Below are 12,414 nucleotides of genomic sequence, written 5' to 3'. Positions count from 1 at the left end.
CGACTAGCTGTTCCTGGGTGGGCGTGACCTGGTTATCAGGTTTCCATTTGGGGACAGCCCCACCTCTCTTTCAGCTATGTAGCGCTGATCTCGGAAACACTCTGCCCCGCACAAAGATGGCTCAGCGCCTGGGATGGACCAATGGGGAGTGGCGTTGCTCCCGGTTGCCTAGGTAACAGCCAATGGGCAACGGGAATTGTGCCCAGTGTGGCTTCCTGGGGGATGGCGGCGTCAAGTGGGGCAGGCACTGGTAGAGGTTGTGGAGAGCACAGTGTTTGGGGAGAGCTCCACTGAGCAAAGGTCCGGGCCGCTGGAGCCCCGCGCCGGGGCGCGACAGTTATCCCGGAGGGCCGAGCCCGGGTTGGCTGGCAGCGCAGGTGGGAGAGGGCCAGGAGAATGGGATGGGGTGGGTCAGGGACTGAAGCGCCAAGCAGGAGAGAAAAGGCTCTGGGGAGCGCGGCTTCATGCCAGGCGGCCGCCCGTGGGGGTCCCAAATCCGGTCCTACGTTCTTGACCGTGGAGGCTGAGGCCCGGGAGAACCCACGGCACCTGGGTTAGCATGCGGATAGTGTGGGGGCTGCGTCGGGAGGGACTGGCAGACCTGTGTGACCAGAGTACCCGGCTGGGACGGCAGAGAAGACCCGGCGAGAGGGAAGGAGCTGTGTTTAAATGCAAGCATGTAGTGGGAGAAAGAATGGGGAAGCCGCCCAGGAAGTGTTGCCTAGGTCTAGGGCTTTGTTTGCTATGGGGCCCGCCTTTATCACACCCGAGTGGAGACATGTCCCACAGGTCGAGGGTTGGGGAATCGTATGCCTCAATTAGTTGATGGGTGGCCTTTCTGCAGTCTAGCATCTTCAAACAGCTTGGGTATCAGCATGAGTAACTCCGCTGTATTACAGCCTGGCTCAGGCATTTTCTTTTCCCATGAAATAGAATAGTATTCTGGCAGTATTACTCACTCCCCGGGTCCCACCCCTACCCGCCCGTCTTTTTTTTTTTTTTCTTTAAACCTTCTCTCTGGTGCCAGGATTTTCTTCCCACTTTCTTCTATCTAACCGTCCAACATTCTTCCTAAATAAGTAAGACCTTTGTATGGTAATGATACATTTGTTTACATTAGAATGGGCGAAGGGGAGTTAAGACTTATAATAAAAAGTTACTTCAAGCTCGTTTAAAAACATTTAGCATAAGAACATTTGACTCTTGTTATAGGTTCCTTACAAGCCTAATCTTTATTCATCAAAATCTTCGTTTTCTTCTTTTTAGGATTCTAAAAGCCTAGTAACTGCCTTACATATATATATACATAACTGAAAAGAGAACTTTGTCAAGATGGTGGTATTGTGGGGAGGGTGGCTTTGGAAGAACAATATGAAGGTATATGCGGATAGTCAAAGTAGTTGCTTCCAAACAATATTCCTTGACTGAAAATCTATTCCCCTTTCAGTATTTGTTTGTTTTTATCCTCTTAATTTGGACACACATTACTGTGAATGCATAAATGTTCTTTTATGAAAAGTTTGATATCTAAAATTTTAAAAAGGCAGATTGGAGACAGAAGTTTTCATTACTGTCTCAGAGTTCTATTTGGAAATGTCTGAGGCAGGAGAACACAAACAGCAGGGATATAATTTAATGTGCCGACTAATAGTGTATTGGTTTACAGAGAGACAGTAGTAATTTTCTTTTAGGTAAATGTTTGGACTGATCCTTTGCAACCCGTCTATCAAGAGTGCAGAAAGGGTGTGTGTCATTTAGAAGCATGAATCATCTTGGCTTTGTGACTGGATGCTCTGTGGAGCCTAGATATCTGTAGGCCATCTATTCTCTTTAAAAAGATTATTTGAATAACTGATACAAATACTGATTTGCATCCCTTATTTAATTATTGGGCTTTTCAGTCTTCATCAGCACTGGCTATACTTTATTAAACTAGATTTTGTGTCCATTGCCATGGATACTGATGAAATTCCTTTTTGGGTCAGTGGCTGTGTAACTGACTGTTAGCATAGATGAAAATCTCAGTGACAGTATCAATTACTTGGGCACATGTAGCAGTTTTAGCCAAATGTGTCCAACTGTGGCCTGAGACTCATGAATTCTATACATGTTGCCTTTAATTATCACTTTTGATGTGTCCTTGGAATAGACATCATTTTGACAAGCAGCTGCTGAAGGGAATTTGGTATATCTCCCTAGATCAAAAAGGAATGGAAATTTGTATGGATTTTTGAAAACAAATGGGAGAGAATGATGGCAGGGATAGTTTGAGAGTGTTCCAGTTACTATTGCTGCATAACAAGTTACCCCAAAACTTAGCGCTTAAAACAACCATTTTATGATGCTCACCGATTCTGTGGGTCAGGAATTTGGACCGGGCACCATGTGTCTCTGCTGCAAGATATCTGGAGTCTCAGCTGGGGAGACTGAATAGCTGTGGGCTGTAATCATCTGAAGGCTCTGTGATGGTTAAAATTGTGTGTCAACTTAGCTGGGCCATGATTCTCAGTGTTTTAACGTGAACACTCCCAAGATTGAATATACTGTGAGTAGCCAGTCAAATGAAAGGGAGTCTCCTTAGGGCTGTGGCCTGTATCTGAATATAAGCAGATGTTCTGGCTTTTTGCTCTCTCTGGATCCTGCGGCTGCCTCCTGTCGTCTCATCTCTGGTGCTTGGACTTGAGCTGTCAGCTTATCTGCCGAACTTGGGATTCGTCAATCTTCGCAGCCTGTGATCGGGAGCACTGCTCTCTGACCTACTGATTTTGGGCTCACCAGCTTCTGCAGCTGCATGACTTGGAAGAGGCCTCTGCCCTGATCCACGGACTTGGGACTTTCTAGCCTCTACAGTCACGTGAGCTGTTTCCTTGATATAAATCTCTCTCATATATATATATGTATACGCTTTACTGGTTTTGCTTCTCTAGAGAACCCAGCCTAAGACAGGCTCCTTCACTCATACCTGGCATCTGGACTGGGAAGACTCGAAGAAGAGTACTGCCTACTGGAGCACCAACACATGGCTTCTCTATGTGGCTTGACTTCATCACAACATGGTAGCCTCAGGGTTGTTGTTGTTGTTGGATGCCATTGAGTCTGTTCTGACTCATAGTGACCCTATGTACAACAAAACGAAACACTGCCTGGTCCTGCGCCATCCTCACAATCATTATGTTTGAGCCCGTTGTTGCAGCCACTGTGTCAGTCCATCTCATCAAGGGTCTTCTTCTTTTCAGTGACCCTCTACATTACCAACCATGATGTCCTTCAGGAACTGGTCTCTCCTGTTAACATATCCAAAGTACAGGAGACAAGGTCTTGCCATCCTCACTTTCAAGGAGCACTCTGGCTGTACTTCTTTCAAGACAGACCTGTTCGTTCTTCTGACAGTCCATGGTATATTCAGTATTCTTCGCCAGCACCATAATTCAAAGGCGTCAATTCTTCTTCCGTTTTCCTTATTCATTGTCCAGCTTTTGCATCATATGAGGCGATTGAAAACACTATGGCTTGGGTCAGGCACACCTTAGTCCTCAAAGTGACATCTTTGCTCTTCAACACTTTAAAGAGGTCTTTTGCAGCAGATTTGCCCAATGCAGTGTGTCATTTGATATCTGGACCACTGCTTCCATGGGCGTTGCATGTAGTCAATATGACTCTTCAAATCACACTACAATAACTCCCTCCAAACCTTTGAGTGAAGACAACAGTTGGCTAACTGCTGCCAAACATTTAAAGGAAATGCCTGTACATTATAATCTTCCTGTATAAATATTTTGCTTTTATGTTTTGGAATGGTTGTTTAGTTATAAGATTTAGTAGAAGATATAGCCCTTCAGATTCTAACCGACTTGTTCTGAAGGAATGAAATAGTTCAGATTTATACCATGTGCTGACTTTAATGCTATGACCTAATAGTTTGGGAAGAACTAAAGATGGCCTCTACCTATCAAGATGCCTATCTGGACTGGAAAGAGGTTTTTTTTATTTTTGTCTTTTTCCCCCCAATTACTCAAACACGTTTTGTTTTGTTTATTGTTGTAGTTTAAGTGAAAGTTTACTTTTCAAGTTAGTCTCTTATACAAAAATTTATACATACATTGTTATGTGACCCTAATTGCTCTCCCTATACTGTGACAGCACACTCTTCCTTTCTTCCCCTGATTTCCCATGTCCATTCAATCAGCTCCTAACCCTGTCTGTCTTTTCATCTCACCTCTGGACAGAAGCTGCCCGTTTAGTCTCATGCATCTACTTGAGCTTAGAAGTACACTCTTCACGAGTATCATTTTATGTCCCACAGTCCATGGACTGGAAAGAGTTTTCCTTTTGAGTTCTAAAAAAAACTTCTCTTCCTCTCATTAATGTTATATTTGCCGTGGAGTCCTGTTGACTTCTACCCTAGGCACACTCTGATGCTCAGCTGATGATAAGAGGCTTGTGAGCCTGAAATTGGATACTGACCTTGTGGAACAAGGACTGGACAGAGATGGCACAGCAGTTAGTTACCAGCATCACCTTTGAGAAAATAGCCTCCACAGGTTTTGAGGGACTTTAGTACAAGAAGAAAATGATCCTTGCCTCAGGATATCTTCTACCATGTGAGAGACCCTGGACATGGAGTTCCTGAACGATAACTGGAAAAGTGAGAAAATTCCTGATGGGCCTGTGGGAGTGACTCCCAAACATCTCTAGAAGAGCTTCCACAAAGGTGGCCTGCATTTTGGGGATAGAAAAGAACATTCCTCTATATTTTGGTGATAGCATGGGGATTCTCAGAGCTCATCTGTACTCATAACTGGGATGAAACTAAAGCTTTGAGACAGGGCCAGGGCCTAGTGGATGTGACTGAGTTATATTGTGTTCAGGCTGGGCTGTTTCACATCAGACCATTTCTGAGCCTCCAACATCTGTATCAAAAATCATTATGACATAAGGCCAAAATTAAAATCTCCCATAGGATGTTGATAAAGAACAGATGGATAGCAACCATAGTTTGTTTTTCATCTACTTAGTACTTAGTCAAAATTGTTGAATTTTTTTCAAGATCTGTTATGTGAATTATGTCAGTAGCATTTTTATACTGAACAAAGACTTTAGAGGAATTTCCATTACAGTAAGTAAATGTGTGAGCTTAGGTGTCTCTTTTTGAAGGAAGAAAAGAAACTAACATTTAATGGGCAGTACCAGGTAGTGCTCTCGGTACTTTCATCTATATTTAACTTAATCCACATACCAACTCTGTAGAATAGATGTATGATCTCTATAGATGAGGAGACTGAGGTTTAGAGAAGCTTAAGTAACTTGCCAAAGGTTACACAGTGAATCAGGATTTGAACTCAGGTCTTTCTTCTGTTGAGGTCCACAACACCATTATATACTACTGTACTGGGAGGCAGTATAGGATAGGTAGGATAGTATAAAATAGTGTTTAAGAGCATGGACCCTAAAGGCTGGTTGCCAGGGTTCTGATTCTAACTTCCATGTTACCTGGATGACCTTCGCTAACTTACGTATCTTCTCTGTGCCTCAGTTTCCTCATCTGTAAAGTGGAATAATAATAGTACCTGCCTCATACAGTTTCTGTGAGGACGAAATTAAATACTATATTTAAAAAACAGAACAGAGCATGGCACACGGTAAGTAGTCAATAAATATTAGTTGATGATACAAAGGTATTTCAAGAAGCTTCTCTGGGGTTAGCTCAATTAATTAATGAGTGTTGTGCTAGCTAACTCTTGAGTTTAAATAACCCAGCCCAAAACCTGGAACTCAGCCAGGTTTTCTCCGCAGTTTGGAGAAAACAAACTTAATGTACCATGTTCTACTAGTAGAACATTTAATCATCATTTTTTTACAAAATATGCCAGATCCCCTTGTGCTGTGGAGCTGTGGAACCTGCTCTTTGGAACACCCATCTTGATTTTTCATAGTGGAGGTTTCAATACATCCTTAACATTGGGTATGTTTTTGGCCCCTCTGGAACTTTATTGGAAGGAAAAGGAAGTTAGCCATTGCACCAGGCCCACAGGGAGCTAGAGATTGAAGTGATTTAAGGATCCACTTTTGTTTTGTCCACCAGGTCTGGCCCCAGTGCTCTGAGGAAGAGGTGCACTTGTCCTCTTGGAACTCAGCCAGGTGCCTGCTATCAGACTCTAGGGTTAATTATTAATAATAGGGGACATTTCCTTGGTGATTTATAGTTCAGAGAGCTTATCACGCACAGTATTTCCATTTCTTGGAGCAGTTGTCCGCAAGCTTTCGAGTGTGTAAGAATCTCATGATGTGCTTGTTAAAACTGCAGATTCCGGACTCTAACTGTATAGAATTTAATTCAGTAGGTCTGGATTTGGGCCTAGGAATCTGTATTGTCATAATCACTTGTGAAAACATTGTATTGCTTACATCTGGAAAAGATGGAGGGGAGAATGAAAAGACTTAGCGAATTAAAAAAGAAATAGGGGCTGTATTTTTTTGATATGTTAAATTACTCTCTTTGTCTCCATTTATATTTAATGATATTTTGAGCATTTTAATGTTCCTGGCAGGGCAGTGGTCAAGAGCTCGGCTGCTAACCAAAAGGTCGGCAGTTCGAATCCACCAGCCACCTCTTGTAAACCCTATGGAGCAGTTTTACTCTGTCCTATCGGGTCGCTATGAGTCGGAATCAACTCAACGGCAGCGGGTGTGGGTTTTTGTTGTTGTTGTTCTTATAGGATATCCTTGGGTACAAACTTATTCTTTCACCACTGGTATAAAGTAATATCTAGCCAGTCTTTGTTATTTGTGTGTGGGTTTTTTTTTTTTTTTCCTATGTTATATCTCTCATAGTCATTCATTCTTTTCCCATTTCACTGCTGTCCCCCTAGTCCAGGCCTTCTGATCTCTTACCTGGATATATCAGTTAGCTTCTGCTATTTGTAGATTAACTCTCAGTGTCCATCCCAAGTCTTAGAATATAGGAACTGGCTGAAATTTTTTAAGAAAAGCAGGAAGATAAGAATGGTTGGGCAGAGATGCTGATGATGGTAGTGGTGGTGGTTGGAGAGATGGATTTTTTTTGTTAAATGTACCCGAGGTAGTATACACTTAGCAGGGCTGGTGGCCTTTAGAATGTATCTACAAAATTGCTTTTAGTCCTTTCCTCCAGCCATCCTGTGACACTGGTTCTCCTCTGCTTGTTTTTTGCAGTTTTCATCCTTTTCTTCCGTAAGCTGTCACCATGACCCTGACAAAAGGTTCCTTCACCTACTCCAGTGGGGAGGAATATCGTGGCGAATGGAAGGAGGGTAAGAAAGACCCCTGGGCAGGGGGTATCCAGTGATGAACATTTCATTTGGCTAAAGGATAAATACATCAAGATATATAAGTCAACTTTGTGGCTCTTCATTTCCAACGCCAGAATTTAATTCCAACTAGTGTTTTCCTTTATTTTATTTTAGAATTAAATACAAGAATTTGAGAATTCTATTGTTAATCCGACCTCCAGAAATGAGTTAAATCTTTCAGCTTCTAAATTTGAAGTGTTTTAACATCCTTTAGTGATGCTATTTGGGAATTGTTTTTATAAATGCTAATGTACCCAGCAGAGTAAAATGAATTATTTTAAATATTTTAAGTACTCATAAATTAGAGAGAGTACAGAATTCATTGCAATGGCTTGGTTCCAGTGACTCTTAAGATGTTAAGGAAGATCTGGAAATTAGGGCAGACACTCAAGAGCAAATGATGTTCAGTGCTTGAATTTCCTGTGACAGCTCAAAACAGTCTTGCCCTTTAAGGCCTCTTGGGCCCAGTCCTAGCAAGCTGGGAGACTTGATTTTCTACAGCTGTGGAGGTGGAGAGCGGTTCAAGCTTTTAGCAGACTTGCACCTCATTCCTTTCACATTAGAGCCCTGCAGCTGATGAATTCTTTAGCTTTGAGAGGAGAAATTGTGCAGCTATGATGTGACCTTGCCTTCGTACATCCCAAGCCTTTTCTCCTGCCTCCTAAACACCCACTGTCCCCTTTAATATAGCCTTTTAGATGAGAGAATTCCTGAGGCTGTCCCGGGCAGGCTATCTAACAAAAGAACTCCTTCGCATTCTGTTTCAAGAGCATAATTGCTCCTCCGTCGTCTTGCTCTGTTTTCTGGTCAGTTCACTGGGTAAACCCAGCCCTACTGATGTAACAAAACTTAAACCAGTGTTGCCAGTCAGGCTGTTAGGTTTGCCCAGTAGCTTCACGGTGCTAAGGGATACTTTTATTATTCCTCAGAGGCAGTGTAGTACAGTAGATATTGAGGGCTCTAGAGTCAGACTACCTGAGTTTGCATTCTGGCTCTACTACCTAATAGGTGTGTGATCTTAAGTAAGTTATTTAGCTTCTCCTTGCCTCGGTTTCCTCATCAGTAAGATAGAAATAATAATAGTACTATACCTACCTCATAAGGTTGTCATAAGGATTAAATAAGGTAATAAATACAAAGTGCTTAGAAGAGTGCTTGGCACATAGTAAAGGCTCTATAAATGTTATTGTAATTTTTAAGTGCTCGCCTATCTTTCATACTTGGAAGGACCTCCTCTAAACCTGATGGTTGCAACTGAAGATGGGAAGGTCCCAGGAGCCAGGTTTTCTAGATGCCTGGCTCAGGGTAATAGTTTTCTGCCCTCTAACATTACTACTTCTCTTCTTTCCTTTGTGGGTGGGGTGACGGAAGGTAAGGGATGCTATACGAGTGAGAAGTTACCCTGAAGCTGTGCCATTCCAGCCTGACACCTGTCCTTCTCTTTGCTTAGGCCGTAGACATGGTTTTGGTCAACTGATATTTGCAGATGGTGGCACCTACCTGGGTCATTTTGAGAACGGGTTGTTTAATGGCTTCGGGGTACTGACCTTCTCAGATGGCTCAAGGTGGGTATTGGGTCATTCTTGTCTCAGCTTTAAGCTAGGGAGGCTCTGAATCAAAAATAGGACAGTGATAAGTATCTAGTTAACCCTAAGCTTGTCTTACACCCTGCAGAAAACAGGCAAGGAATAAGCAGTTCTTTTATTTAGTTACTTTTTAAGTAGATCTAAAATTTGAAATGGCGAGGAGGTAAGTGACCTTCCATCCCACTTCCACGCTGCTATGTTCTTTCCTGGACCTTAGGGCCTCATATCATACATACTCTCTGACCCTTCTCTGTTGGTTGGGAGTGGGGTGGGTTGGGGAGTAGAGCTCTGAGACAAGTGGAATCTGCTCCTTGGCATTATTAAACTGGTAGCTACTTGACTCAGTTAACCTGAACAGGTAACTCCTCACCACCCCCAAAAGGCTAACATGTTGGTGTTTCTACAGGTATGAGGGGGAGTTTGCCCAGGGCAAGTTTAATGGCGTTGGAGTCTTCATTCGGCAGGACAACATGACCTTTGAGGGGGAGTTTAAAAATGGCAGAGTAGATGGTTTTGGTAAGTTGCAGCCCAGCAGGATGGGTGACTTAGGTGAGCATAATATGGGTGGAAGTATACCTTTTTAGTTTCAATTCTTCAATGAATGTCCAGCAGTCCAGTGACTGTGCCTAATGCCTATGCATTGAACTTCCCGATTGAGTACTCCTGAGTAGAGCTGTGAGTTTTTCTCTTTCTCGGCCTCTACGTAGTGAGCTGGTCTCTGAGACATTAATGCCATTATCACTCCCATATTTTCTCTGTCCTCCTGAAAGGCCTGCTGACTTTCCCTGATGGTTCTCATGGAATACCCCGCAACGAAGGTCTATTTGAGAACAACAAGCTGCTGCGGCGCGAGAAGTGTTCAGCAGTAGTTCAGCGGGCCCAGAGCGCCTCCAAGTCAGCCAGGAACCTCACAGCCTGATGGGGCGTGTACACCAGCTGACAAGTATTGGATAAAGCAGACACCGCAGTTATTCACTTGAGGCGGACAAATGAACCAGGCCTGAGATGAGAATGACTGTCGAGCAGAATCCTTGTGATGTGCCCCATCACCTGTCCATCAGGAGTTAGCTCTCAGAAAAGTTCTGAGGATTCTGGCACATAGACCCTGCAGCAGTTTTTAACAGTTCTGTCTTTCCCTTTTTAAGCAGATCTAATGTGCTTATGGAAACCCTGGTGGCATAGTGGTTAAGTGCTATGGCTGCTAACCAAAAGGTCAGCAGTTCAAATCCACCAGGTACTCCTTGGAAACTATAGACCAGTTCTACTCTGTCCTATAGGGTCGCTATGAGTCAGAATCGACTCGACGGCAACGGGTTTTTTTTTTTTGTTTAACGTGCCTATGTGCTAGAGGACAGATGAGCCTCCTTTTCTGACTTGTTGGTACTCTGTTCCTAAAATCTTGGGTCACCCAGTGCAGGCCTGCTGCTTCCCTCTCCTTCATTTTCTGCCAAGTTACGCAGAATGTCTTCATCCTGCCTACGTTTGGGGCAGATGACCCTAGTCCCAACTTAGGACCAGTGCTTTGTGCTGCCCTGGAGAAATAAGGAAAAAGATAGGGGTGACTTAGTACAGTAGTCCTGTGAAAGTCAAGATCAGAGGTTTTCTGTATGTTACCCCCTCATTTACTGCTGGTTGGAATCATGGCTCCAGGCCTTCTACTTTGTCTGGACAGACTAGTGTTCGTCTCTGTTTCTTCCTCCTGTGAAGGATTCTGTAGAGTGCTATTTCCCTTTCCTTCAACTTTACAAGTTATCTTCCTTAACTGAGTTCCAACAGAGAATCCCCATCTGTGCCTCGCTCTTTCCTTAGATGTGAGGCAGGATCTCTTTTTGGGATAGTCAAGAAAGAAACTGATGTAAACAGTAATCTTATAATTTGCATTTATTACTTACACCAGGGAAAAAGGCAGACATATCTGGGCCCCTTCAGGCCCTGCTATGGAGTGAACCGGATCCTTTGGGATGGCTTGGGCTGATACAGTTCCTTCCCAGTGGACCAGTAGGTCAGACCAACCTCAGTCCCTTGGGGTTTAGGTAGAATTGGACCCATCCTAGGACTGCGATGAACCAGAAGACCGCTTGACTCCTTTAGTTTAGTTATCTTTTCCACCCTGAGCCTTGGCCATCAGGCCTGGGGATCAGATCTCGACTGATAGGATCCCAACATGGTGCATCACGGAGGCCTACAGTTACCCTGTGACCCACACAAACCCCCTCAGCCCCTATCCTCACACTGAATGTCTCCTCAGCAGCAGATTGTGGTGGAAATTATAGCCGTGTGCCTCTATTTAATCTCTGAACTGTACTGTAGAAACAAGTGTTTACGAGGAATAAACAGATCACCAGACTGCCTATACTTAGTTTTCTTTATTTTCTTGCACTGCATCTTCATGAATATAAACCCACTGGTGTTTCTAAAAGTTAGAGCTTGGAACTGACACTGCCCACCTTACTACTTAATATCTAATTCTCACAAAAACTCTGCCCAGTAGAAGGTATGAATGTTAAAAAAAAACCAGACAGGCTTAGGTTGCCCAAACTAGTAAGTGGCAGAGCTGGGTGGGGTTTGTGTCTTGGTCTTTCTGATTCCAGAGCACTTCCTACTGTACTCCTCACCCTGAACATTACACTGCCCACGTTCTAAGGCCAGTTATTGTTAGATCTGCTGGGTTACCTTAGGCAAGTCAACTCCTAGGATTTTCTTTTCTCTGCAACAAGTAGAGTAAGACTTCCTCAAATCAGCTAATGAGGAACACTTACCTACCATGCTCACTCTTTAATGTGCATGATCCTATTCAATCCTCACCGCAGCCCTGTGAGGAAAGTACAATTATTTCCCCACTATAGATGAGGCTTGGGGAAGTTAAGTGTCCCCAAGGTCCTGTAGACAACACAGAATCTCTGGACATTGCCTGTGAAAAGAGACCAAGTGCTGAGTCCCAAGCTTTAGTGCCATCCAGACACCCAGTTTCATTTGAAGATTGATACTTCTTTATATTCTTCTGTCCTCTAACCTTTGCCCTAAATTAGGATCTACACCCAGTCGTCACTTATCGACTATCGCATCATCTGACATTTTGCATTTATGACAATAGTAACAAATCTACTATCCAACTATTTTGCACATTAACAACGTACATCTGGCAGTAACGAACACTGAAACACTGAGGTGCAAGGCGAGAGTAATGCTGGCCATGGTGGTTAAGGTTATATGTCAACTTGGCTGGGCTATGATTCTCAGTGGCTTGGTAGTTATGTTATGATATAGTCATCCTCCATTTTTGCATGACACCAATTTTCACATAACAGCCTGATCTTTGGAACCTAACCATGTCAATAAGTGAGGAGTAGATGTATTTACCTCCTCTTAAGCTTTCTTTAGAGCCCTGGTAGTGAAGTGGTGTGGGGATATATGCCATTTAAACATGGCTGCACTATTGACAACTGCAGCCCCCACAGGCCTCTGTGCTGCACAGCATGTTGAGACTTGTCCCCAACATG

At 43.5% G+C, this 12,414-nt stretch overlaps 1 protein-coding gene across 3 annotated transcripts; it reads left to right on the top strand.

Moving 5' to 3' along the window:
- The first annotated feature begins 275 nt into the window (after positions 1–275).
- MORN4 (MORN repeat containing 4) lies at positions 276–12,052 on the top strand. Of its 3 annotated transcripts, XM_023740561.1 has the most exons (5): positions 276–377; positions 7,192–7,289; positions 8,779–8,893; positions 9,321–9,430; positions 9,685–12,052. In XM_023740561.1, exons 2-5 carry the CDS (start codon positions 7,223–7,225, stop codon positions 9,831–9,833), a joined length of 441 nt encoding a protein of 146 aa, XP_023596329.1. In that variant the 5' UTR covers positions 276–377; positions 7,192–7,222; the 3' UTR covers positions 9,834–12,052. The 3 variants fall into 3 exon arrangements, with proteins under 3 accessions (XP_023596329.1, XP_023596332.1, XP_004370056.1); XM_023740564.1 differs by lacking the exon at positions 9,685–12,052 and having other exon boundaries at positions 9,321–9,660; XM_004369999.2 differs by lacking the exon at positions 276–377 and having other exon boundaries at positions 6,807–7,289.
- Positions 12,053–12,414: the final 362 nt, after the last annotated feature.

The sequence above is a fragment of the Trichechus manatus genome, unplaced genomic scaffold (assembly GCF_000243295.1).
Source record: "Trichechus manatus latirostris isolate Lorelei unplaced genomic scaffold, TriManLat1.0 scaffold00007, whole genome shotgun sequence".
NCBI classification, from domain to species: domain Eukaryota; kingdom Metazoa; phylum Chordata; class Mammalia; order Sirenia; family Trichechidae; genus Trichechus; species Trichechus manatus.
Note: the sequence above shows the minus strand (reverse complement) of the source record. Positions and strands in the feature narration are given on the sequence as shown.